This window comes from Tyto alba, unplaced genomic scaffold (assembly GCF_018691265.1).
Source record: "Tyto alba isolate M040663 unplaced genomic scaffold, T.alba_DEE_v4.0 Super-Scaffold_1000006, whole genome shotgun sequence".
Classification (NCBI taxonomy): domain Eukaryota; kingdom Metazoa; phylum Chordata; class Aves; order Strigiformes; family Tytonidae; genus Tyto; species Tyto alba.
This window is the reverse complement of record NW_024881272.1, coordinates 7,998,653-8,025,512: the sequence shown is the minus strand read 5'-3', so window position 1 is coordinate 8,025,512 and position 26,860 is coordinate 7,998,653. Positions and strand designations below refer to the sequence as shown.

Genomic DNA, 26,860 nt, shown 5'->3' with positions numbered 1-26,860 from the left:
ACTTCGCGTGGCTTGTATCATGCCTGCTCATGCCCTGGGAAGCACAGTAGGACCCCCCCCACCCAGCAGCTCACGGCCGGCCCGGCTGAGGCATGCTCCCTGAGCAGAACTCTCCTCCTTCCCACCACCGAGGCTCTGCCGTGAAGCAGGGGCAGCACAACTGCCCTGGGCCCCGCCACCTTGACTGAGACTGCGTGCCCTGGGACAACCTGTGTTTCCAAAGTGTCTTATTTATAGAGCAAGAACAAGGGCACCTTGTGGCGCTGCCACCCGCCCAGGAGCACGCGTCCCAGCTGCACGGCCGCAGGGAACAAAGGAAATGGTGCAGGGTGCTGTGGACGCCAGCAGAGGCAGATGAGGGATACAGCAGGATAGTGCTGAAGATCAGTTTATTTACTCTACTCCCTCTTCCATAAAACTTGAAAACAACTTCCAGCAAGAGATGGGAAAGCAGTAAGAAGTGGGAGATTTGGCTCTGCAGCTCCCCCCCTACGCACGGGACCAGGCAAAGGTGTTAATGCATTAGTGACGGCTGCTCCGAAAGGCACGCAGCAGTTGGGAGCCCGCGAAGCTCCCCGACGGGAGGCGTGTGAGCCCAGGACACCCCTCTGGGGCCTGGCTGCTGACCCCACGCTTCTCACCGTGCCTCGAGGAAAGCTCGGCCGGTGCTGAACAGGAGAGATTCCAGAGCACGAGCCCTGGAGCCCCGACTGGTCTGCTAACTGCTTCCCTGCAGGGCTGATTCGAGGCAAGAAAACACCCAGGGTTTTAATTTTGAGAGGATGTGGGGGATGAAAGGGATGGGGGGGGGGGGGGAAGGACTGGCTTAGGGTTGTGATGCACCATCAGTGTGACGGTGCGAGGCTGCTGACTGTGCGGTGTCAGGGAGGCAGGAGCTGGGCACGGGGAAGGCTCCTGGCACCGAACGACCTGCAGCCCAGCGGGATGGATGGGCAGAACCGCTCACTCTGGCTGCGGGGTGTAACGCAGGTACTTCTTGCCCGACGGGAGGTCCTTCGTGAAGACTCCTTTGGGAAAGAGCTTCTTGGCTTCCTCGTCAGGTAAGGTGGGCACAACCATGACGCTGTCACCAGGCTGGGGAGCAAATGGGAACCGTGAGAGCAGCAGAGGAGCTGGCAGGCTTGGATGCTGCTTCCCCGTGAGTGCCCCAGGCACATCCCCTGCAGCTCGGCCTGGAGCCGGCAGTGAGGACCCAGTGGGAGCTGCCCCAGGGGTTGTGGGTGATGTCTGCCAGCCCTGCCACCGGGATCCCACAGCCCAGCTCTTCCCCGCCAGCACTCCCACGGGAACAGGGAGGGGAATTTGGGCATCTCCATGACGCAGGCCTTACTCTGCTCTTCCATTCCCCTTGCACAGGCGGCGCTGGCACCCCCTTGGCGTGCCAAGCCCTGGGGAAAGGTGTGCTTCCCTGGGAGGTGGGCTGGGGGGGGGGGAGCTGGCCCCACACCGCTGGGAGCTTGTGCTGCAGGACACAGGAGCCTTCAGAGGCAAGGCTGCCTCCACGCTCTGCTTTGCCCCAGGAAGTGAGGGTGCAGTTTGTTGTACACTCAGCCCACGGACACTGGTGTTGAGGGGTGGAGAGGCACGGTGAAGTGCACCCATACCCTGAGTTACTCGACCTCCAAGGCTTGTGCCTACAGGGCCTTCCTGCCCAGATGGAGTGGGTGCTTGGGACAATGCTCTGGGAACCTGGTCCTGCCTCCTAACACAGGAGGACTTCTCCAGGGCACCCTATAACAGTGGGAGTGTGTCCTCTGGCTCCAGACAGGCAGGATTCCCCACTAACAGCTATCAAAGCCAGCAGCAGGACAGGTCCCGGAGCTGAACAGTTCTGCTGGGCTGAGGAAACACAGGCTAGCTGAAGCAGCCAGACTGTGCTGCTTGTCCTTGCTTTATCTTGGATGCCCAACTGTTTTGGGGAGTTTTAAATAATGCTACTTGAACAGGGATGGCCACAACTAAGCAACTTCAACCAGTAATTTTCCATGAGGACCTGGCTGTGTACAGGCTGGGCAAAGTAGAGCGGTGCCCGTGCTGACCCATCCTGGCTCAAAGACAGGAGAGCAGCCAGCCGGCTGGGGAGCGGTGCCCCATGATTGTTGCTTGGCTGGCTTTGAGTAGACTTTGGCACACTGACACCTGGTAATGCCCTTCATTATCACAGACAACAAGGGCAGGACCTGCCTTGCCCCAAAGCTTAAGTACTGATAGCCAGAAGGGGCCAAGCCCAGTATTTGCTGGCACCAGGGACCATGGGCAGGGGCAGGAAGTTCCTACTGCTGACTCCAGACTGCAACAGCCCTGGGGCCTGGGCTGGGAACTAACTCCCATCCCAAGACCTCATCAGCTTTCCCCACCCTGTGGGTCCCCGGCCAAGGGAGGCTGGTTGGTGTTTCAATGCACGTTCTCAGTGCCCGGCTGTGAGCTTTGCTCCCCTCCTCACCTTCCAGTCCACGGGGGTAGCGACCTTCTTGTACGCCGTCAGCTGCAGCGAGTCCACCACTCTCAGGATCTCATCAAAGTTTCTCCCGGTGGTGGCTGGGTACAGGATGGAGAGTTTCAGCTTCTTATCTGGGCCAAAAACAAACACCTGAACACAGGGAGACAGGGTTAGGGGCTGGGCAGAAGATGTTTGTCCTACTGCCCTGCTGCTCCTCCCTTTCCTGGGAGGTGGCTGCTTGATGGCAGGACAGGGGAGATGCCATGGTAGGGATCTCCTAGAGCAACAAGGGGTGCCCAGGCACAGGGAAAACACAGTGTTTGCTCTGGGAACTCCTGTTTCCATTGCCAGTTTGTTTTACTACTTGAAATGTTTCCTCCCCTTGACCTGCACCCTTCTAATGCAAGCACGGAAGGGGAGAGGGAAAGTCCAGCAGATAGATCAAGCACTTTTGTCCTCTCTGTGTTAGGACAGGCACAACCGGGATGAGCTGGTGGCAACAGCAAGATGGAGATGCTGCCAGCAGGCCAGCGCTGTGCCAGCCCCTTCCTGCAGCACAATCCACGGATCTAGCCCAAGGAAGTCAACCTACCTCCTGAAGGTAGGTGGTCGTGTCCATCCAGGTAAGCTGCCTCCATCTTTAAGCTCAGCCCCACGGGCAGAGGGCAGGATGGCAGGCGATGCCTACTGCTGAGAAGGCTGCTGGGCAGCAGTGCTCCAGGGCCAGGTACTCACCACGCGAGCGGTCAGGGGCATGCCGTCCTTGTCCCGCTCATCTGGGTCCAGCATGCCCAGCTTGATGGCGAGCTCCCGGTTCGCATCAGCAATGATGGGGAAGGGGAGTTTCTCCTCGGGTTGCCCCCCGTTGTACGCATTGATGTCCTGCAGAGACAAAACCATCGGCATGACAGGAGCTTGTGACTTGCTTGGCCCCGTGGTCTCAGGCTGGGACGGCACAGACAAGGGTTCACGGCTTTCCATGAAGTTTCTCTGCTTCCAGAAACCAGGCGACAAACCAGAAACCTGTGTGCCAGGCCAGATCCTGCCTTGTTCTTAGAGGTCAGTTAGGCTGTCTGTGTGTTCACAGCCTGTTGCTCACCTCAGAACGGCCCATTGACCAACTGCTTTCCCAGGCAGTGGGTATGGAGAAAAAGGGAAGCTTTTTTTTTTTTTTTTTAACCACCTTTCCCTGAGAGCAGAGGTGTCCCTCTTCCAAACCTCTCCCAGTAAGTGATCTAGCACTGCTGACAGATGTGTTGGTGTCACACCTGAACTGGACTGTACTCTTAAGGAATAATTTCTCTAGTGGCAGAGCAAATCAGCAACTCTACAGCTAACAAGTGTCAAACACTTCACAGATCTTGTGCGAGGGACCAGCTCCATTCAGCAAGCCACTCCTAGTTTACTTAACTAAAGGCTCCTGAAAACAGAGTGAAAGTCTGAGTGCAGGTGCTGGGACATTGCACTCTCCTTTCTGAACCAAAGCTGGGACAGAAGAGAAAAGCATCCTCTTCCACAGCTGTGCAGGCTCTCCCTTGTGACCACAGTTTATGAGGTTGCTCCCTGTGCTAGTCCGAACTTGATCTGCTTCACAGGGAGACCGTATTTTGAGTGTCTCTGAATCTGGTCTGGACTTGGCCAAAGCACTCAAGTTATCCTTGTAGTTTGTGGTACTACCCGTATGGGTCATGCTGAGCCACAGCAGGGCTGGGAGGAGCCTGCTCAAGGCTGCACAAGCAGAGCAGCTGCCAGCATTAAAGCAAGTTTAATCCAAGGTTTCTGCCCCAGAACAGAGCTGCCTGTTCCTTCCATCCTCTTTATGCTGCAAGGGGACAAAACTGACTCCAGCACTGATGCAAGTCTCCCGTGCACCACTGTGGTACCTTATCAGCTGAGCTGATAATTTATATGTACAAGTCTCTCTGCCTTCACTGGGCTCTGAACGTGGGGGAACAGGCTGGGTCCTGCCCCGAGGGAACTCGGGAAGGGCAGGGCTGGAAATGCTGCCCTTGGCACTGCTGCTCAGAGCACGCCAGAGGCAACAAGAGCAGGCAGGCCCTGCACAACTCCTCAGCCCTCCTAGGGTGACGGTGGTGACATTAGGGGCTGTAACCCTGCCCTGGCTGCTCAGGATGCTGTAAGCAGGTCAAGTGGTGCACATGTGGCAAGATGTTTCCTTTCCAGCTTTTCTCTTCACTTGTTTCTCCCCAGGGCTTTCCGAGTCAGCACTGCACTGCAAAAAGGGGCTGTTTATTTTGGCTGGGTTGTGGTCAGGCCTGCCTTGGAAGGAAGGAATTGGTTCTATTCTCCTGCAGACCTGTCCTGTCAAAGCAGAGTGGGGAAGGAAAGCAGAGCTGCAGAGGCCAGCCCAGGCAAAAGGCATCTGAATGCCCCACAGAATTGCAAGAGGCTGTAGATGAAGGTCAGACAGTGACACACTCCCCCACCTCTTCAGAGCCGGGGCTGGAGGACTGAAGAGAGCTTCTGAGAAGCAATACCCGAGTCCTGTGGACTGTAACTCATTCCAAAATGCACGTATTTTCATGACCTGGGGAACCTCTATACAAAACAGCCTCACAAACCGCACCCTATTTTGCAAAAAGACACTCAAGACTCGCTCACTTCTCTATGAACTATTCTTCTCTCCAGAGTCCAAACTGAAACCAGATATTGTTGGAGTGGTTTATTCACCCCTGACTCACCAAGGCGAAGGCATCAGTGGCCAGAGAACACTGAAACCTCCTCTGATGTGCATGGCACATGCCAGTCAACCCTGCTTAAGGAGCTCATGCGTTCAGCCAACCCTTGGAGAAGCAGAGCACAGGCTGGGGAGGTCAAAGAGTGGGATCGATCCCTGGATGAGCTACAGGCTTGTTCTGAGTCCTGGAGCAAGTCTCTGGGTCTTGGCTAGGGATGGATAAGAACAGCAGTGTCATCTTTGGCTGGGAGAGCAGAGCTGAGCAATGTGATGTGAGAATGACTGGCTATACTCTGGTCCCACCTCGTCCCACCTTTCCAGGCCCCATCTGTCCACTGAAATTTGGCAGCAAAGCAAGCAGAAGTTTCTTTGTTGTTTCATGCAGGATTTCAGTCATCCCTCCTGCCCACTTGATTCCTCACAGGCTGTGCTCTAGATAAAAACAGCTTCATCCTCTCACTACTGCTAGTCGCTTCATCCAAAGAGAAAGCACATGTATGGAAAGATATGTTGCACAGAGAGGTCTGCCCAAACTTTTGCTCACTCCTAGGATTTCTAAGTAAAGATCTAGCGAAACTGCAATTTCTACACTGCAATCTAGTATTTAATGAAGACTGCTTTTGTCCAGACAGGCAGCTTCTGCCAAGGTTTGGTATCTCTGTTAAGCTCTTTGTTTCCCTGTGGCTGAACAGGAGAACCTCTGGGGCACTGTCCCTGGTCTCATTTGCGGCAGGCTCTAACACTTGCCTTCCTAGTTCAGCTCTTTAGTTCTCCATGTTAGCTGAAGTTCTTCTCCGCTTTGTCAAGGACAAAGGAAAAGGATCACGTGTATGGGCAGGTCTAAGAGCAGAGCAATCGCATCCCTGCCCTCCCTTATGTCCTCCACAATGCACGCATGCAGCGTTCACTGCTCCTCCACGCTCCCCGCACCGCTCATGGTGTCGCAGCCTGACCTGTCCTCCCATTCCCAGGCTAAAGGGCCCGTTACTCTGCACTGAAGCAAACCTGCCCAAGTCTGCGGGCAGCTGTGTGCCCCCTCTGCAGCTTTTCTTGTTCCCCTGTAGTCTGTGAGATGGGCAATTTCAAACACAAGCTGCTTGGAAGACTCCAGTCTGCCATGGATTTGTTCTCACCAACTGGATCTCTTGCTCTGTAGGACCTTCACGGTTTTGACAGCTGCTGAGCTGACATTTCCAAACCACTGTGTCTGAGGCCTCTCCCAGCCTGACAGAAAGCTCACCGCAGCTTGGACTGCTGCCCTCTGCCTTACTCTGTGCTTGTTTTGGAAGGTTTTCCAAACGCGCTACTCTACCTCCCATCAGTCAGCGGCAAGAGGCTGTTCTGCAGCTTCTCCTGGTTTTACCCGAGGTTGCGCTGAACAATTCCACAGCATCAGCAGAGTCAGCTCATTGTTCATCTCTTTTCCAGATCACCTGAGTATGCTGAACCCCACGCGTCCCCCCAGACCCTCGAGGGAGCTCACTGCTTCCCTCCCTTGACACAACTCAACGCTTCCTCTTATCTCCCTGCGGAAAAGAGCCTGCCCTTCACAGAGCTGATTTCCATGAAATTTGAGGACCTCATACAAGCCAGCAATATCCTATAATCATTCAAAGGGCTTTAGGTAACCCAGAGATGTGACTCCCTTACAAAAGCACAACCCAAACTTTCTGTTATATTTTATGCAATGTTATCTGCTAATTTGACTGGTTTCAGCCAGTTTGACCAGCACAGAAATCTCATTTACTGGTGTGGGATTTGTATGCTGTTTTTCCCAGGCCCTTCTGAGGCTTGGTGGGACATCGGCCATGCACCACTCAGGTACGAAGGTCAGTTTAAGCAATAAGGCAATTAGGTAATTTCCAAAGCCGGTCAGTCATGAAACAATAGTTGAGTGTAGAAATTTCTCAGCTTTACAACCTCTTACTGCGTGCATGTCCCGCCCTTGGAAAATGCGTGAGAACGTTCCCAATTTTAAGAGCAAAGAAAGAGGCAGGTAATTCACCCAGGGATTTTTACACTCTGGCCATATCTGTCTGAAATGCTTATTTTACACTTGCTACCACCGATGAGTCCAGGTCTTACTCCCTGGCAGCACACCATTGCTGAGGCTGCGTCTGAAGCTCTTCATTAGTTCCTTTTATGTTCATTCAGCAAGCTATTTCGTTCCCGTTCTTTTTTTATACTCCCTTGTGATGGTTTTACATTGAGCATTCTCCTATTTGTGGTTTTATGTTTAACATGCTCCTGCTTGTTCTCTGTTTTCTCTTCCCTGCTTGTGCATGAATCGCACCCTTTGAAGACTGCCTGTTCACTTCTGATGCCTCCTTTCCTGTTCTATTACAGAACTTTCTGAGGGTCTGTGCACAGATTGCCTTCCTCTGAGCTTTTGGTACCACCTTCACATACATTTTACCCGTTCAGGTACTAGCAGAAGAGCAGTAATACTGTTTTCCTCCTGTTTCAAAATGTCAGTGCATAGAGCGCCCTGGACTTTGTGGAGTGCTCCATGAAGATGGAGCAGACCTTCCTATTCCCGCTCTGAATTTTAGCACCTCCTATCCTACATGCTTCGGGATCCGAGACGTGTCGTTCCAAGCCTGTACTCTGTTCTGTGTGGGTTTTCCCTCTGGTCTTCAGAGCAAGGCAGCAGTACAAGCCCCCCCTCGCGCCTCCCCACACCCCGCACCTTGCTCCAGCAGAGGTGGTCTTGGACGCTGTCAATGGAGAGGGCGATCATCTTCACGTTGCGCTTGCTGAACTCGGACGCCAGCTTCGCCGCCCGGCCGAGCTCCGTGGTGCAAACGGGCGTGAAGTCCCGCGGGTGGGAGAAGAGGATGCCCCATCTGAAAGAAGAGAGCCGGAGGTGGCGTTAGGGCGAGATGTCGTTCTGGGTTTGTAGTGCAGACAAAAAGCTGTACAGATTGCACTGCACAGAGGCTAGTGAGGGAACAGCTCGTCTCTTTGCTAAGCAGAAATCTTGTTCCGGGAACAATTCTTTCCCTATCGCTAGAAGCCTTCACGAGGCAAGCCCCGTGCATCGTGCTCTGCGAAACTCCCTGTGCCTCACTCCCCCTCTCCCTCCAGGATCCCACACAGGATGCTGGAATAGTCCACTGTTCTTGGCGTGGAGGTAGACACCATGCCGCGTGAGGAAGTTTGGGGGAGCCACATGTACACTCTGTGCCCCAGAGACCACACGTGTGAGAGGACAGATGCCAACCTGCCAGCCACGTTACTGCAGAGATCATTACTGATTTACAAGGCTACTCTCACTGCCCTGTACACCCCACCAACCACTCTGAGGAGAAACACCCACATGTATCACGCAGCTTAGAATAATGGAATAGGACCAAACGTTAACCCAACCGTTGCCATGAGCTGCCCAACACACTTAATTAAAAAATAAGAATTAATCAACTAACGGGGAAGGCCAGAAGTTAACAACACATTACAGCTACAGTTACAATACTGCCACCTCGCCTTTGCCCACCACTTCCCACCAGTGGATATTGCAGTCTTTAGAGCAGGCCAATACTAGTCACCCCACTTTACAGGTAAAGCAACCGGCTCACTGAGAAAGGCAGCAATGCAGCCCAGCAGTGAGATGGGTTTATGGCAAAACTACTCCCAGCTCTCAGGAGTTTCCAGAGGCTAACACAAAGCCACCTCCAGCACTTCGAATTCCCTGCCAGGGACTTGTCTCACAATTTCTCAGCTCAGCACTCACAGGGCTTACTGCCCTGCTCTTCACCTGGCCCCAGTGCTCAGCCACAGCGGCTAGGGAAGGTCCTGTCTCAGAGATTTGGGAACGGATCTGGAGGGATCAAGTGGGGCAGCCTGCAGCTCTGCCATGCTAGCCACGAAATTATGGGGCAGCTACTCAGCCACTGGTACAGTAAGTACGCTACTTGAGTAAAAAGGCAGCAAACAACCGAGTCGAAGCTGGCCAAGAAAGCTGCCCTGTTGGTGGGCCAGGCTGGAACAGCCAGTTTTAAGAAGCCCTGCAGCTTATTTCCTCACTAAGCGGGTTCTTTTTGCCCAGGCTCACACCGCGGCCAGAAGCGGGCTCAAACGCCGATTCAAGCCTGCCAAGCGCTGCCAGTCCCGAAGGTGCCGCGCCAGCACCCTCCCGCTTGTGCCAGCAACGGAGCAACAGGCTCTGTGGGAAACGGTGCCTGAAGGTTCCCAGGCCGGGCTCAAGCAGGACCAAGAGCCCTTCGCCACCGCTCCGCCACGCACCTCCGTGTGCCCGGGCGCGCTCGCAAGGGACGTACGTGCCACAGGAGCCGGGCTCTGCCCTTCCCTGGGCTCAGAGCGCCCCTTCCCTCTCCTCCGGGGCTCTGCCCGCCTGCGGCCCGCAGCAGGGCCCGGGGCTGCAGCTCAGCCCCCTCAGAGGGGCCCGTGCGCCCGGGAAGCTCGCAGCACCCGCCTGCCCGGCGGCTCCATCCATCCCCCCCCCACCCCCCCCCCCCCCCGGCGGACTCACGAGTCTCCCAGGAAATCGTGGAAGCGGATGCGGCCCTGCGTGGTGTCCGCCTCGAAGTTGGGCGCCTCGTCTCCCAGCAGCAGCCCCGGCATGGCGGCGGCGGCGGCAACGGCGGCAACGGCAGCTCCTCCGCGGGCTCCCGGCTGCGCATGCGCGGAGCCACTCCGCCCCCTCTCCTCCGGCGGCTGCCGGTCGCCGCTGCGCATGAGCGGAGCCACCGCGGCCGCGCCCCCCCCCCCCCGGGACGGCGGGCCGCCGCGCTTTACGGCTGGCTTCGCGGCTTTTCGCTTTGCGGCGCGGCGGGGAGGGCGGCGGGGCTGCAGCCCCTCGCTCGGGGCGGCCCCGGGGATGGCGACCTACGTGAGCGAGCTGGAGGCGGCTAAAAAGAGCCTGAGCGAGGCGCTGGGCGAGAATGTGAAGCAGTGAGTGCGGCGGGGGAGGGCCGAGCTTGAGGGAGGGGAGTGCGGGCTGGGCTCGGGTGCTGCGCGGCCCGTTCGGCCGCTCCGGGCCTGCGCGGGACCCTCAGCCCGGCCCCTTCGCGCTGGTGCGGGGGAAAGCAGTGTTTTTTTCTAAACAACGCTTCTCGTTTGGTGTCTGCACATTTCCCTGTTCTCCCCTAGGTACTGGGCCAACTTGAAGCTCTGGTTCAAGCAGAAGATCAGTAAGGAGGAGTTTGACTTGGAAGCGCGCAGGCTCCTCACGCAGGACAATGGTAAAGAGCCGCCTTGTATCTGTTTTGCTGCCAGCTCTGAGGCTGCCTTGCCCCCGCCAGGCCCGGGGGGGAGCTCCCCGCTGCTGCACGTCGCTTCCCGAGTGGGGAGATTGCTCTGAGGGAAGTAAGAACGGCCAGGGTTCTGGTAGCTAGAGAGCTGAAAAGGTGGGAGGTGACCTGGCCTGCACAGGGAAGACCAGTCGTGGCCCTGGCACTGACAGCCAATTTGGCCTCGTGTAAATACAGTAGAAAGGTAAAATATATTGTCCTGGCAACAAAAAAAGCCATTTTAAAATGTCACTGTAGAGACCCAGTCCTTTCCTTACTGTACTCTCCCTATGATTGGGGCAGAAGGGCTGTGGTGGCTGAAGCAGAAGAGGGAACCCCCAAATTCATCTAGGTGATTTTGCAGCTGGCAGATCCCCTTCCTGGCCTTTGGGGGTGGCAGCTTGGAGCCTGGAAGGGTGAGATTCCTTCCTCCTCACCCATGTGAGGGCCCACAGGCATTAGTGAGCCCTGCTGAGAGCTTCCTGGGGGCTCTGGACCTCCCCCTTCCTGATCCCTGTGGGGAAGGGCAGGGAGTCTGTTGGTGCTGGGGTTCAAAGTCCAGAAAGGATCCCGGATCCTTCTGACCCTGCCTGTGAAGTCTGTCTTCGCTCCTTCTAACACATAATTGCCCACTCCGTGTTCCAGTAGCCTGAAGTTGCATTTTATCTAGAACCTATTTGACTTAACTTCACCTTCCTGGGGCTGGCTCTTAAGGGGCCTTTTCTAGAAAAACCAAAAGCCCTGCTACCAGCGTGGCAGGGGGCACAGCTGAGCCTCCTCTGGCTAATTACACCAGATGTTTTGTTTCATGTTGTTTGCTGGGGGGCTGGGTTGGTGTGTGTCTGTGTTGTGGCTTAAACCCAGCCAGCAATTGAGCACCATGTGGCTGCTCGCTCCTCTTCCCTCCCACTGGGATGGGGGAGGAGAATCAAAAAAAAAGAAAAGTAAAATTAATGGGTTGAGATAAGAACAGTTTAATAACTAAAATAGAATACAATATAATTTAAAAAAAATAGTAATTGTAATGAAAAGGAATATAACAGAGAGAAATAAAACACAAGTGATTCACAGTGCAATTGCTCACCACCTGCTGACTGATGCCTGAGCAACGATCTGCCCCTCCTAGCCCACTCCACCCAGTTTATACACATGATGTCCTGTGATATGGAATATCCCTTTGGCTAGTTCTGGTCAGCTGTCCTGGCCGTGTTCCCTCCCAGCTGCTTGTGCACCTGCTCGCTGGCAGAGCATGGGAAACTGAAACATCCTTAACTTAGGGTAAGCACTACTTAGCAACAACTAAAACATTGTTGTGTTATCAACATTATTCTCGCACTAAATCCAAAATGCAGCACTGTACCAGTTACTAGGGGGAAAATTAACTGTCCCAGCCAAAGCCAGGACAGGGTGACACACTGAGAGGTGACCTTACTTGTTTCTACGCCATGTGTAGTATCCTTTCTGTTGGCATGGTAGTAGCGGATTCTGGGTCTGATAGAACTTAAAGTTGTGCCTGTGTAGCTAAGCATGTGGGGAAAACACGACTGTGGAAAGGCACAGTGAGCTACTTTAAGGTCGCTGTGGGGGATGTTGCTAATAGCTCTCTGTCTTTACACAGTCCACTCTCACAACGATTTCCTCCTGGCTATTCTTACCCGATGCCAGATCTTGGTTTCTGCACCAGGTAAGTCCTGAGAAGCCTCATTAAAAACAAAAGGGTAGTAACACTTCGCCACATGTGCGTTTGGTGGGTTTTATACAGAGCACTATCATTTTCTGACCCTTAATATTCATATTTTTTGCCACACAGGGAAAAAGGTAGCAAAGTAGTGATCCAGCTGATTTCAGTAGTGGTTCTTTTATAAATAAGCTGTGTATGCTTGAGCTAACAGTGGATTGCTGTGTGCTGTAAGATGGTTTGATTTCTGGATTGGTGTGTGCTGTAGCTGATGTGTAAAGGGAGATGCTGCTTTGTCTTTGATCTGCTTTGCTTGCGCTTCCTCTCTCTTCTGAACTTGGTGATACTCCTTGTTCTTCTCTCTGCTAGGGATGTCATTTTGGGGAGCTGGATGTTCCTGACTGATCTTGAAATCTAGTAGCTATCTGATCGAAAAATGCTTACTGAGAATGCTTACAGTGAGTCTCAGTTGAGCTATGGCCAATTAACTCAGGCTTCTGCAGACAGTTAACCTTTTAACTTTGTAAGCATGCAGAATTGCTGTCATCAGGGTTGCAAGGTATATTTTGTTTGGTCTTTGGAAGAACTCAATCCAGAGATCTGATAGGAAGGACAGCTGAGCTGCACTTCAAGATATGAAACTGCTGTGTATCAAGGGAGAGAAAATCAGCTCTGATGGGCCGAGACCTGAGAGATGAGTTCTTTGAGATAAGAGAATACTTGTTATTAGGGTACTTGATGTAGCTAGAGGAAGGAAAAGATGCAAAACTTCTGGTTACCCACAGCTTTTTGTGATAGCTGGTCCTTAATTATACCAGCTGTGCTAATGAAATGCTCACCTCCCCCACCTCCTAACTTGCTTTGTTTGCTCCTGAAGTTTAGGAACACCTTTTTCATCCCAGACTTGGCCTCTTTAGTGGTCTGCACTCATGTAATTCAGAAGATTTATGTCTAAATCTTGCTGCTCCTTGACTTTATCTTAGAGTACTTACAGCTAGATTATAAAAAGAAGGCATGAGAACAGTGATTCCCCTGTGAGTACTACCTGAAGTAGCTGAGTCTAAATTAGGAGTGGGAGGGAGGGAGTGCCTGCGTTCTCTGAGCTCAGCGCTGAGCTGGTGCTGGTGTTGGAGTAGAGATCATGGCTTGGAGGTCTTGCTTCTGAGTGGCAGTAGTCAGGTTAGAGCCCATTGCCCTGTGACTGAAGCTGGGGTTGTTTATTCCTGTGTGCACCACTCTGTGCTTAACTGTGTTGAACTTCCTTTGTCTCTTTATCCAGTCACTTATTCTCGTGCAGCTCTTCTGTAGCCGTCCAGACAGGCTTCATCCTCCCTGCCTTGAACAGCTCAGATCTGTCGGCAAACTCTACCAGCTCTCCAGTACCCCCTTTTCAAGGCTGTCTAGGAATGTGTTAAAATTACGAGCCCTGGCACAAAGCAGTGTGGTGCTCCACAGGTGCCTTCCATATACTCATTATTTCCTGCCTGACCTTTTTTAATGTCAAGTCCTTGCAAGGACTTTTCCTCTTGTCTCATTGAAGTTTACTCTCTTTAAGAGCCCTTGAAGAACCCTTCTTTATAGTGCTCCAGCAGATCAGTGACAGCATGTAACGGAGTGCTAGCTGACCAGCTGGTTGCCTCCAGTGCTTTTAGTCAGGCTTTTGTTGGCTCTCTGTCCACAGATCTGCAAAAGCCAGCTTGAAAAAAATGAGTTTAGTCACGTGTGTATTCTTAAAGACATGGTTTAGTGCTCTCTAGTCAACTGTACAAACTGCTAGTCCCTGCTAGAGTCTGTTTTGCTGCTCTTGGATCACTGCAGTCTCCCAACGATTTTGAAGCTAATCTGTATTGAGATATCTCTTTCTGGGCCACTCTGGTAGCTCTATTACACACACGTTTTACTTGCCAGTTTGCTCTGTGTGGTGTAGCGGATTGTACTACATGCAAGCCCAGGAAAGTGCAGTATGAGTGGAATACTAGATGTCGATGTCTAGATTTCTTTTTCTCCCCCTAGATGCCAGTCTGACACCTGCTTGATTTTTGTTTGTTTTTATTTTTCTCTTGCCCCCCCCCCCCCCCCCGGCCCCATGTAAGAATGGAAAGCTAACAAGCTTTTGTCTCTACCACTGTCTTTTGGGTAGAAGGTGTTTACTTCATGATTCGTGGAAACGAGCAACTTTAAAGAAGTGTGCTCTGTGCACTTGGCACGCCATCACAAGGGTTACTGATGCTTGTACTTTCCACCTTCGTGTGGAGACCAGGGGGAAAGAACTATCTTTAAAATGCTATTTTGTATTACAGTAAAAATCGTGTGGTCAGTGTTAAAGTGTATTTGATATTGTGGCATTTAGGATAGGAAACCTTGGGGAGGGTATTTTTAAGGAGTGATTATAATGTATGTTGAACCATGCAAACAAACCCATCTGATCCAAATTTTGCTGCCTCTGGTAGTAGTGGTTCCACCTGGGTTCATAGGGGAACACAGGTGAATGTGACCCTTTGAGAGAACGCTTTCCATTTCCCCTCTTGTCTGCTTAGGCTGTTGGCCATGCAGACTTCAAGTCCTGGTTCAAAAGCCTGTGTGGCCCAGGATGTTTGGGACTAGGTGGTGGAGAGGGAGGGAAGTTCCTATCTAATCTGATCTGAAGAACGACCAGTTGCTTTAATTCCTGCTGAGCTCCCACTGAGGGGCATAGCAGCATCCTGAGCAATCCTAAATCTGACTTTTCTACCCCTTTTAAAAATGGGTGATGTTCTTACCTCAGGTAGCCACGTTTGTAAAGACACCCAGAAATACTTGAGTGGCACCCAGCTGTAACATAGCTGGGAAGCTGTGAAAGTGCCTGAAGAGTGGAATTTCCCAGAAACATGCTATCCAAAATCCTCGAGTGCCCTAATAGTGATTTTTAGGTTGGCTCTACCAGCCCGAGCAGAGCGGCACACTTCCCATTACAAGAAAATCCTTTTATTTGGTATTTTCTTTTTACCATTACTTTCAGAAGTGCTTTTCTGAATTTTTGAGTCTGGGGTTTTTCTTCCCCAAAAAAGTCCATCAAGAGGAACTCCAGTTTAAAGCCTTTCTTAGCCTTGCATGGACTTGCTCACTAAGCTTACCTTGCTTGTTGGAGGACTGCAAGCAATCAAGTTAGCAAGGTGTTTTGAGTCAATACATATCTCACTTAAACTGTTACCTCCCTGCTTAGCTAAACGTTAACGATAAAACTGAGACAATTGCAAGCACTTGAGTTAGCAATGTCAGGATTTAATTTATTTACAAGTAGTCTGGAGCCAACTAGGAGATGGTTCAGTGAATTAGAACTCTTGCCAGGATAGCAGGAGTATTTTAGTACATCAGGATTGCCCACAGGCTTTGCTTGAAGGGCTGCCAACTATGAGATGGGCCCAGGTTGCTTGTGTTCCACTTCTCTCCAGAGAGCTGGGAAGGGAGGAAAGGGAATAAAATGGGAGTGTGAGTTGTTGATGGAGGAGGGTCATCAGAGCATGTTTAACTAAACCCTTGTCCCTGCAAGAAGATAAAAAAACCAAGTCAAAACAAAAATACAGCAAACCGACTGAAGATCAAATAAACGAGGGTGGGAAAATGCATGTTTCCTGTGCCTGGTTGATTTTCTCTGTGGTGACTTTCTCTCTGTGTGTGTATCTTTGTCCTCTCCTCCTGCGCAGTGCGGGTGCAGCACGTAAGGAAAACCTGACACACTCTGTCTGGACTGGCTGGTGCCATCACTGCAGAGACTGTGGCAGCTCTTAGAAAAACATTCTTATCTGTTGCTCATCTTTGAAGGCCTATCAGCAGCTGTCCTGGTGGCTTTTTAACACTTAATTCTCTTGCTAGCAAGAATAAATAAAAGCTGTTAACATCTCAAGTTTGATGCCTGAGCCAACCCAGCCTTGTCATTTGTGGCCAGGAAGGCAAGTACTGGTTTTCTTAGAATACTAGAGGGAAATTTTGCTTTCTTCATTTAGTGCAAGTCAGGCTTGGTAATATGGAAACCTGGAAAAGGAGCCAAAAAAATTCTGCTGTGGGCTCATTATAATGGGAAATAGGAGATAATATCTCATTTTTTCGTTGTTCTAAGGTAAGCCTGGCTGAGTTTTTGTTAAGTGTGCAGGTTGAGGTTCAATTAAGTTGCATCTTTCAGGTCTACTGTCAAAGCCTAAAAATTTAAACACTACTTGATTTAAAAGTTACTATATTATTTTTTAAAACAATTAATTTAAAAAATTCATACTCTGCTATAACCTATTCATATGTAATGCATTGTCAGATAAAAAGGTGTTATTTGCTATTTCTGTCTCCATCCATTCCACTTTCTCTGTCTCTGCCACCTGGTCACACAGTTAGGGTACCTTTGGCTTCACAGTTAGGATACTTTTCAGCTAAGGATACTTTTATAAATGAGGCTGTGAAGGAGCTGTATGAGACTTCAGACAGGGAGGAAGGGTCTGGGGTGACGCTGCAAGCTAGAGAGATGTGCTTTTATTGAAAGCTGTGAAATGGGCCAGGTGGTTTCCCTCTCTGTCCTTAACACACCTAATCTGCCGTGCCTAGAAGGGGTCTCACCTGTGATGCAGGAGAGGAGGAGGAAGAACGGACTCATCTGTAAAGAGCAAAACACCTTGGGAGAGAAGTAGCATTGTTGTGATAGATCCTATGACAAAGTCCTGAGATCTCGATGAAGGCCAATAGTGATCCTTGAGATGATTGTCCATGGTGCTTTCCTTCTTCATTAGGGCCTCTGCTGCGATGTTGTAGTGATGAGTAGTGACACCAGCTTTATGATTTTTGGAGAGGGTTTATTTATTATCTTTTAATTTCCTATAATTGACCGGTGGTTTTTGACAACGGTTTGTTGGAGTCTGTTGGTTTTGACCTCACTAATAGGATGTAGTTCAACTTTTTAGTTAACTTTTTTTTTTTTTTAGTAGGGAATATATGCCCTCTGTGTGTGTATATAGGTTGTTTCAACCTCTTCTTAGCATCTGACCATTCAAAAACTTCACCTGAATCCTCTGGTTTAGCCTGATACTTAAAGTCGTGTTTCTGAAGTTTTTTTTTCATGGCAGAGGACACTGTGCTTGTGTTCCAGCCATGAGTGTGGGAAGCTCCATGTAGCTAAGGACTTCCAGCCAGCCTCGTTCCCTATAAACAGGGCTGTAGTGTAACTGTATTTATGAATTTCTGATTACAGCAAATTAAACATAGTTGCGAGAGCCAGAGGTAAACACACAGCTTGATGTGAAGCTGGGGTTGAGCCGTGGCAGCCTGCGGTAACGGGGGAGGCCCAGACCTGGTTGTTTGTCAGTGCTCGGTGAACGCGCGTGAGGCCGAGTTGTGGGGTGGCTGCTGTCACGTCTCGTCCGTGCCCAGAGGAAATGGCAAGTGCTGGCACAGGTGTGGCCAGGGAACATCTGAGACTTCGCTGTGCTGGCAGCGGTGCCTGGGAGCAGAGCTCCAGCCTCCACTTCGAAGGTGACAGAAGTACCTTCAGAGCTGAGCTGTCCAAGCTCCCTGGAGGTGGGCCGGGACCGCAGCGCAGGGCACGCTCTGCTCCGAAGGAAAAAGGGTGCTCGTCTGCAGTGCAAAACCAAGAGAGAAGGGTGCTGGTGGCACAAAGCAGAGGCTGGCTGCCTCTGTAGCCACGAGAGGGCTGTCCAGTCTTTGGGTTGCACTTCTTGTTCACTGTGAGCAGGCGCATGCAAATCCACTGCAGAGTTGTCTTAAGCCCTGATGTACCTGAAAGAATTGTGCCCAGATCCTGCAGATTCGTCAGCAGGAAATCTGCTAGGCTGTCCCTGCCGAGAGCTCTGTGATTGTCAGGATGTGGTTTGGCGTACTGTAGGTGTAGCTGTCAGACAGCATACAGTAGACTTTTGAGCAGTCTCCTCAAGGTGATGTGGCCAAATGTATTTATTTATCAGTACTACACAGTCAGCTGCTTGCCAGTTCTGGTCAGTCCTGAGCTCACTGCACACACTGGTATCATCCTGCTCCTGGGCTCAGTGGCCTTTGCAGTTCTTCTACCCCTTCCCCCCCACCTCCCCATTCCCTTCCCCTCAGTGTAACAAGAATGACCACCCATGATGTTTCACAAGAGTCGGAGACAAAGCGTGCTGAAGCTGATGGGGAATTGTAAAGGTAGATGTAATGAATCAGACAGCTTGATCCTCCAGGTCAGCACCTGATCCAGGAGTTGGTGGGAGGAGAATCCCCTTCTGGGCTAGCTCCTGTCGTCATCGGTCATCGCCTGCCTGATGGAACAAATGGCTTGTTCCTTTCTTCTGGCTTTCCTTGGAGGCTGTGCTCATTTCTCCTTCTGCCATGCATTTTTGTGTGGTGTGTGGACAGAAGTTTCTACTTAAGTAACAGTTCATGAGTGAGTCAAGCTAGCAGGGGGCTGACAATGGAAGGGAAGGGCTGCCAAAAGCATTCTTCCCCAAGAAATCCTTCCTCTGGCCATGGCTGTTAATTTGGGGTTAAGGCTTAGCTGGGGGCCAGATGTTAAGGGTTTTCCTGTGTGGACAGTTTCATCCTGGCCCTAAATCAGCAACAGCTATAGAGTGGGTTTTTTTTCTTTTCAATTTGTAGAAGGTGCTGGATCTCTCCCATGGCCAGGTGGCTCTGCAACTAAACCTGGAAAACCCAAAGGAAAGAAAAAGATTTCTTCGGTTCGACAAAAGTTTGATGTAAGTGTCCCCAGTCAAATGGTTGTGGCTCTCTGACATTCTGTTGGGGGTGAAGAGCTCTGCACAGCATCTAGTTTTTGTTATTCCCAGGGATGATGTACAATGATGTATGTCTCATTTGTTTTGAGTGCTGTATTGGGGCAAGAGCTGGGGGTTAGTGGCTGCTGCCTCTCTCGTGGAAGCCTCTTGGGACAAATCCTACAGTGTCACTTGGCTTTGTCAGGCACCAGAGAATCCATGGAAGAGCACCTAAATGTCAATGTTGCAAAGGCTTGTGTTCCAGGAACCAACGAGGAGTAACGTTAGCTCTCTGGTCACTGCAGTGGGCAGGTCTTTCATAGTCTCATTCCCCTTTCACATTCTCTATAATAACTTGTTCACTTCACACATCTGCTGAATTCTTAAAGCAAAAGTGATTTCCTATTTGTTCAGGCAGAATTCCGTGATTGTATGATCCCACAATCCCCTCCACAGGACTCTGCAGTCCAAAGTATTAGAAGTAAGATGTTCCTTGGGTGGAATGTTTTTAGAGATTCAAGTTGTTTGAGATTTGAAAATGCTCTGCAAAGATGCTGTCTTCTGGTAGGTGGCAGGGAAATGCACAATGTCACTGTGCAGCGAAGGCTCCGTGCGTCCACCCGGCACTGTCGCACGTTCTGCAGTTGTTTCTGTGCTGCCAGACCGGTGTGGAGGGGGCCTGGTGTGAAGGAGGATCGGGATGGGACACTGTCTTCCAAGGGTGGGGTTTGATAAGGTGGTTCAAACTGAATTAACAGTTTGTTGGAAGAGAGAGCGTCTGTGCCTCACTGAGCCAGATTTATCGGGTGTCTGAGCCCATCGTGATCTGATTCAGTTCTCTTGACAAGGCAGAAAGCTAACCAAGCAAAAAAGACCGCAAACACCAAGCTTTTCTTGCTGGCTTGTTCAGCTGGATCATTCATTTGGATGAATGCCAAAGCCAGCACAGAGGAGGAAGGGGCTGGGGGTAGGGGAGAAAGGTGGTGGGCACGCAAAACCTCCCGCTCTTACGCTGTGAGGGGTTAGCCTGGCTCAGCTGGAGCGCATACTGCACTTCTAGGGACTATAATTAGGCACTATGCATGCTTCAGGCTAATGTTTCAAAGGGATGCGAGTCCAGCTGAAGGCTCATTGTATTCAGAAACTGCTGAAATATTTTGCAGTGCTCACAGCTCTGATCTGAATTCTAATGGCAGTCTGTTATGTTTTTGTTTTAAAACTTCACTGTAACTTCTCAGTATAAAGTAGAGGAGAGTTTGAGAAACAAGTCGTGACATAGTGGGAATCTTGGAATTTGGTTTGCTCTGATACCCCTACATTACACCGTATTTCTAGTGTGTGTTTATACATGTGTTCCTGGAATGCTGTATGAAGTGGATGTTAGGATCAGCAGGATTGTCTATTACTAGTGGGATTCCTGAGTAGTGTGAACTTGAAGTGCCTTGTATTTCCTGATGTTTCTCTCACTGGTGAGAATAACAGCTGTGAATTGACCATGGGTTCATTCCAGTTGGCTTCTGCTCTCCCAAACCACATTCCTCTAAGAGCTGCTTACATTTTGAAGGTCTTTTTTTTTCCAGGCATACAGGCATGTAGCTTTCCTGTAATGAAAGCATAAGTCTTCAGAATTACGGGGAGGGAAACCTGCTTTCACATCATTAGTGGGTGGATTGGTTTCTCACTCTGAGTTAAATGCCACACTGTCCTTTGAATAAAGCAGCCTCCTTTCCTCTCCTGAAACTAAGATGTGAGAAATCCACTTTGCTGTATATTCATTGTTTATATTTAAAGTATATGTTTGTCTTGATGCCTCATAAGAGCCTTGCAGCAATCTTCATTCCAGAGCCACTGGATCTGTGGCTCGGAGAGTTGAGGTACAGGAGTTGTGGGAGTAATTAAGCCAGGGTCATGTTCCTCCCTTGTGGGTTGGGGCTGAGCCAAGCATATGTCTGGGCTCAAGGATCAGTTATTCCCATCTGCTTTTTTTTCCCCCCTTTACCTGGGGACCGAGGCTTTTCCCAGGAGCCACCACAAGCACTCAGAGCTTGAGACACCAGCACAGCAAGGGAATTTTGGTGGAATACATGTGGCCTGGGAAATGGGGGTTGCCACCTTCTGCTATGAATTCCTGCTCTGTGGTGGGTGTTTTTTTTGTAAATAAGTGAGTCAGTTCCGAAAAATAGCTATAATCCATCTTGGAATCAGTGGCTGCTCAGTAACACAGCTCTGCCTAGAGTACTTAAAGTGCACGGGGAGACTGAAGTATGAAATTTGGAACTGGAATTTGGCTACGTTGTTACATTTAAGGCTTTAAAGAAATATAAGAATAACATAATCACACAAGCTTAGGATCACGTTTTTTAATTTTGATGAAAATTGTACAGTTAGTAAGTAAAAATACACCCTTCTGTACAAGAAATGACTAAATAAACGAGACTATTTGGTATAGAAGGAGGTGACTGAGAGATGCAAAAGTCCATACAGTCATCACTGGCCTGGTTAGCATGAACAGACAAAAGGGATAATGACTGACCACATTTGAGACTTACAGGAAAATCAAAGGAATCTGGCAGGTGGGAGGTGCAGAGCAGACCAGAGGAGGTGATGCTTTGTGTGGTGTGTTATTACACTGTAGAATTTCTTGGTGCGGGATGTTGTGGATACCCAAACTTTTAAAAGTGTTTGCTTTCCAACAGGAGAAGGGATAGTTGGCTTGATGACCCAAAGGTTCTGACCAAGTATTTATCTCCTTATGCTCTAATGTTCGAAACAGCACCGGTTCCAGCCTCAGAATCCGCTCTCTGGAGCCCAGCAATTTGTGGCAAAGGATCCTCAGGAGGATGACGATTTGAAGCTGTGTTCTCATACCATGATGCTTCCTACACGTGGCCAGTTAGAAGGAAGGATGATTGTAACCGCATATGAGCACGGGCTAGACAATGTCACGGAGGAGGCAGTGACTGCAGTTGTTTATGCTGTGGAGGTGAGACTGGGCTGGGTAGCAGTGGTGTTCTCGTTGTACCAGCAGCAAAAGACTCTGTGTGCAGTGTGGGACAGTGTCCCTCGGTGGGGAGAGGAAACCTGCTTCTCTGATTGTCCGTTTGCCTTGGGAGGAGGGGTAAGATGAGAATCAAAGGGCTTCCAGATTTGTGGCATCATAGATGTAAAGTCTTGGATTTCTGCCTGCAAATGTTGATTTTGAAGTACTTGTGTATGAACTTCAGGCATGCTCAAATAGCTGTTTGGGAAAATGCAGTTCCTGTCACTTTAAAGCAGGGACAAAACAGGAGCTCTGGTTTAAACAGTTCTATTAAAAAATAATCAGTTACAGGCATGTGGAAGCGAAGTGACAGAGTTGGGTAATGCCTGCAGCTGAAGTGCCTGCTCTTGCCAGTTTTGGCCATCAGTGGTTCATTACCTGACATATCCCAGGAATGATACAGACATTACTTGGAGTGTTGATGTGTGGATGGTTTTCTGAAGTCAGAGTGTGGAGGCCAACCTGAATTCCCCATCTGGGGGTGAGGCCAAATTAAGAAGCAGTTGTCTATTTTTTTTTATTTTTTTTTTTCTTTCCAGACAGTTCCTTCTCCAGGACTTTCCAGACAACTGAACAGTCTGAAAAAGAGGAGTGAGTGGCTTTTCACTGTAGTTTTAGGGCCAGTATTTCAGTACAGGTGTAAGGCCTAGCGCCAATTATGAAATCTCTTAACTCTTTATCAAAGGGATCAGAGGTTGGGAATTTCCTAGCATTTAAAAAACCTCTTTGACATTTGAAGCAGTGCATGACATGTTAAAGTACAGTTCACAGGCTAACGAAGACAGTACTCACACAGTGCTGTGATGCCTGCGTCAGATAGTGAAAAACCTACTGTAACTTCTCCAGATCCTGGTTCCCTTACATCGCTAGGTCCTCGTCATCACAGCAGCGCTATGTCTGTCCTGCCAATTAGTGAGGCACTTTTCCTAGCTGTGGCTTGGTAGAGTGAATAAATCAGCATGCGTAACAAGATTGTTTTTCACTGCAGAACCACCTGAAGGATATTCTGACATCTGTGATATCCAGGCGGAAAGCCTATCGCCTGAGAGATGGCCATTTCAAGTATGCCTTTGGAAGCAATGTTAACCCTCAGCCATATCTGAAGAACAGTGTTGTTGCTTATAACAATTTAATTGAGTGGTAAGGAGCTCTCCACGCACTGCTAATTTCAAATGCAATGTGCTAGTCCCAGAATTACTCTATGGTTCAGTTTCTCCTTTTACTTAGTAGAATCTGTTAGTAATGGTGTTCAGCTTTCACACATAAGAAGGTGTCGGTATGGAGGACTGTATGGCTAAAGAGGGAGGGAAAATATGGGGATTTCTCTAGCAGTGGACTTTAGGAGAGTGTTAAGTCTCTCTTCCTTGCCTGTGTTTGTCCATCAGTTTACGAAGGTGACCCCTGGCCTTCTGAATGTCCTTAGTAATTCTTTCTTTCTGGAAGCTGTAGAGTGTGACACAGGAATTCTGCTGCTCTTGGGGGAACTGCCCCTGGGCAGAGGAGCCCTGCCTTTGTGGGGACACTGCTGCTGTGGCATAGGAGTGAAGTGTCGGTGAGGACCTGCAGGACACTGCCATCCTGTCAGTTCCTGCATCCAAGTGTATTTATGGCTCCTTGGCACACCTTTCCAGTTAGCAGAACTTCAAGGTCATCTTGTTTTCCTAAGTCTCAATGTCAAAACAGCTTGTGCTGTGCATCTGGCAGCGTGTGTGTATGAGAAGGCAGTTGTGTTTGTCTGTGGCAGCTTCTAGCAGTTGACAGGAGGTCGTGGGTGTTTTAAGATTTGGTTATAGCACTACAAATGCAATCCACACCAAACAACTCTGCCTAACAGCTAGTGTCTTTCAATTTAATGCTGTAGGTGATTTAATTTTTATATTGGGTAGAAACTGCTGGCTGTAAATAACAAAAGTTGCCCAGCTGAGATCAGTTAAGCAGGTTTGAAGCATGTTGAGGATTGGTTTGCGCTATTGTTATTAAACCGGAATTTTAAAGAAGTTTTAATTACAGCTGAAATAATTTTATGTACGTAAGGGCTAAGTCAGCTAATACAGAAAAAGCGAGCCCTGGGGCCAGGCCCCTGCTGTGTGACTTCCAAAGCTGGCTGTATTATTTTCCTGACTGTTGGTTTTGCTGCCTGCTCTGTCCGCAGCCCTCCAACCTGTGCGACACCTTCTGCCGGTCAGGGTCTAGCCCCGCAGCCCCCGCCCGACGATGCCGAGCAGCAGGCAGCTCTGCTCCTGGCGTGCTCTGGAGACACCTTACCAGCATCCCTCCCGCCAGTGAACATGTATGACCTTTTTGAGGCATTACAGGTAAGCTCTTCATATTACACTGTCCTGTCACAGGCAGCGCTGTCCTGAGCGCCAGCTACCAGTCTCAGATTTGGTTTACATGCATGGAGAGGGATTTGATTTCTCCTCCTCCAGTCTGTTTCGTTATTTCCCTCTCAATTTTACAATTCTTTGGCTTTGACTTGTTCCCACTGTCAGGTAACAGTTAACATACAGTCACAGCTCATGGTTTAATGCCTGTTCCGCTGCCCTTGGTCAGAGAGTTGATGAGGGAATCCCTGTCTGTGCTTATAGCTACGTAACAAGGGTGAACTCTTCCTCCGTAGCTAGACTGCAGTGAGTATATCAGAACTGAGCTAGACTGAGATTTTGACAGTGATGCAGCAAAACAACTTGCCTGGCATGTCACTTCTTACTCCTCCAGTTCCACCGGGGTACTCAGAGGAATACTTGGTCCTGGCATGCAGGCTGCTGCGGTGGGTTAGCTACAATCACCCTAACCCTGGGGAGTTGTCTGTGGTAGACTGGATGAATCTTCCTTGGAAATGCGTGCCTGTGGTTCCCTCCCACTCTGGCAGCTTTGGGGACATCCAGACTGTCTAAAATTAGCCGTTCAAAAATTCCCCCTTGATCTCTGCTACTGTGAACAGGCCTTAAGGTTTTTGTCTCAAGGCTGTGGAGGCAGGCCATTCATTGTAAGAGCTGTCGTCAAGCATTCAGCTCATGTGTTTAGTCAGAATTGTTGTTTGGAAGGTTTTGATGACAAACTGCTTGTCATCGCAAGAGCAAAATGATGATTTCCTTACCATGCCACTCCCTTACAAAACGGCGTAAGAGGCGGTTCTGTGCTGGCTGGTGTGGCAGTGCTGGGAAGTTGCAGCTCTCCTCGTGTGTGACAGCCTGCGTTCCCGCTCCGCAGCGCTGGCTCTGATCATTCTGTAGTTGAGGGAGGTTCTTCCATGGGCAGCATGGGGAAGTGTGTATGAAAAAGCGTGACACTTGTTTTCTGGTGTGTATCTCCAGGTACACAAAGAAGTTATTCCTGCACACACTGTCTACGCTCTAAACATTGAGAGAATTGTCATGAAACTCTGGCATCCAAACCATGAGGAGCTACAGCAGGATAAAATCCATCGCCAGCGCCTGGCAGCAAAGGAGGGTCTCCTGCTCTGCTAGAGCCAGGCAGCCATGCTGGGCCTCAGGTGGCTACGGTGCTGTTCCTTGGACTTGACATTCAGATGCTTCTTACAAACCTGTGTCAGCATTTCGAGGATGACATAAGCTATGAGTCAACTTTCCTATGGAAATATGACTGAGTTGCGGTACACTTTCTCTGCTTCCCCAGAGTCATGTGCCATGAAGTGCTTGCAGCAATCCCACTGAATTGGAAAGAAGAAACAAGAGGTTTGTTTGCAAAGACTGGTTTTTTTAGGAAAAATAAATGTGAGGGGGTGGAAAGAGTTGGTTTTTAAATAAGGTGTATTTGTGTTTTCTTTTGTGAGCATGGGGAATCTGCCTCCTCATCCTCCCCTCAGGTGGTTTCCCTTCTGAGCTCAGTCTCCTGGAGCCCTGTCCAACTTCTGTTGCAGCTGGTTGGATCCTTTTCCATTCTGTTCTGGTTTAAGCCCAGAGGGCAACTGAGCACCACGCAGCCGCTCGGTCACTCCTTCCCTGTCAGAGATGGGGAGGAGAAAATAAAACAGACAGCATGGGAATCGAAACAGGAACGGGGAGGGATGACTCACCAGTGATGGTCATGGGCAAAAGACAGACTCAATAGGGGAACAAAAAAGTAACATCAATTTAATTTAAACACCACCACCACCACTTAATTTAAGAATCAGAGTAGGACAGTGAGAAATACAAGAAATCTTAACACCACCTTCCCCCCACCTCTCCCTTCTTCCCAGCCTCAGCTTTGCTCTAGATTTCTCTGCCTCCTCCCCTCCAGCGGTGCAGGGGGGGTGGGTCAGGAGATAGGGATTGCAGTCAGTTCATCACCCTTTGTTTCTGCTGCTCCTTCAAGGGGAGGACTCCTCACACTTCCTCTGCTCTAGTGTGGGGTCCCTCTCAAGGGAGCAGACTGTCTCCAACATGAATCCTTCCCACAGGCTGCAGCTCTTCACAGACTGCTCCAGCATGGGTCCCTGCCACGGGCTGCACTCCTCCCGGCAACAGACTGCTCCAGCGTGGGCTTCCTACAGAGTCCCAGCCTTCTTGGGGCACAGCCACCTGCTCTGGTGTGGGGTCCTCCACCGGCTGTGGGTGGACATCTGTTCCACCAGTGACCTCTGTGGGCTGCAGGGGGACAGCCTGCCCTCCCACCGCAGGCTGTGGGGAGGGGGGTGTGTGTCTCTGTTCCAGCGCATCTCCCTCCCTTCTCCTTTCTTCCACTGACTTTGGTGTTCACATAGGTGTCTTCCTCCCAACTCCTTCTCCCAGGTTCCCCTTCTTAAGTATGTTACCTCAGGGGCGCAGCCACCACTGCTATTTGGCTTGGCCTTGGCCAGAGGTGGGTCTGACTTAGAGCTGGCTGAGCTTTGAAAAGCTTCTTGCACGAGCCAGCTCTGTAGCCCCTCCCCTGCTGCTAAAATCCTGCCACACAAACCCAACACACATTCATTTAACTGGAAACAGGGCAGGCTGGCTGTGAAGTAAGGATGAGCAATTCTGTAAGCTGACATTGTTCCTCTTCTACCAGGGGAACTTCTGATTAGA

The 26,860-nt window shown here is 50.2% G+C and overlaps 2 protein-coding genes across 2 annotated transcripts; one reads left to right on the top strand and one right to left on the bottom strand.

The window, feature by feature from the left end:
- Positions 1–372: 372 nt before the first annotated feature.
- Positions 373–9,832, bottom strand: PRDX6 (peroxiredoxin 6). The gene is made up of 5 exons (XM_042803237.1): positions 9,649–9,832; positions 7,849–8,005; positions 3,197–3,343; positions 2,465–2,611; positions 373–1,095 (listed from the first exon to the last, which is right to left on the bottom strand). Exons 1-5 carry the CDS (start codon positions 9,738–9,740, stop codon positions 964–966), a joined length of 675 nt encoding a protein of 224 aa, XP_042659171.1. The 5' UTR covers positions 9,741–9,832; the 3' UTR covers positions 373–963.
- A 151-nt stretch (positions 9,833–9,983) lies between these two features.
- Positions 9,984–25,615, top strand: TADA1 (transcriptional adaptor 1). The gene is made up of 8 exons (XM_032998576.2): positions 9,984–10,070; positions 10,269–10,360; positions 12,027–12,092; positions 18,693–18,790; positions 21,582–21,791; positions 22,837–22,988; positions 24,001–24,163; positions 25,166–25,615. The coding sequence occupies exons 1-8, from the start codon at positions 9,997–9,999 to the stop codon at positions 25,316–25,318; spliced, it is 1,008 nt and encodes a 335-aa protein (XP_032854467.2). The 5' UTR covers positions 9,984–9,996; the 3' UTR covers positions 25,319–25,615.
- The last annotated feature ends 1,245 nt before the right edge of the window (positions 25,616–26,860 follow it).

Bases quoted from the DNA above. Each gene is read 5' to 3' on its own strand.
- PRDX6 (XM_042803237.1), bottom strand. From the start codon at position 9,740: ATGCCGGGGCTGCTGCTGGGAGACGAGGCGCCCAACTTCGAGGCGGAC. The intron at 8,006-9,648 runs GTGAGTCCGCCG...CTCTTCTTTCAG, and splicing joins CACGATTTCCTGGGAGACTC to ATGGGGCATCCTCTTCTCCC. The intron at 1,096-2,464 runs GTGAGGAGGGGA...TTTGCTCCCCAG, and splicing joins CTACCCCCGTGGACTGGAAG to CCTGGTGACAGCGTCATGGT.
- TADA1 (XM_032998576.2), top strand. From the start codon at position 9,997: ATGGCGACCTACGTGAGCGAGCTGGAGGCGGCTAAAAAGAGCCTGAGC. The intron at 10,361-12,026 runs GTAAAGAGCCGC...GTCTTTACACAG, and splicing joins GCTCCTCACGCAGGACAATG to TCCACTCTCACAACGATTTC. The intron at 24,164-25,165 runs GTAAGCTCTTCA...GTGTATCTCCAG, and splicing joins ACCTTTTTGAGGCATTACAG to GTACACAAAGAAGTTATTCC.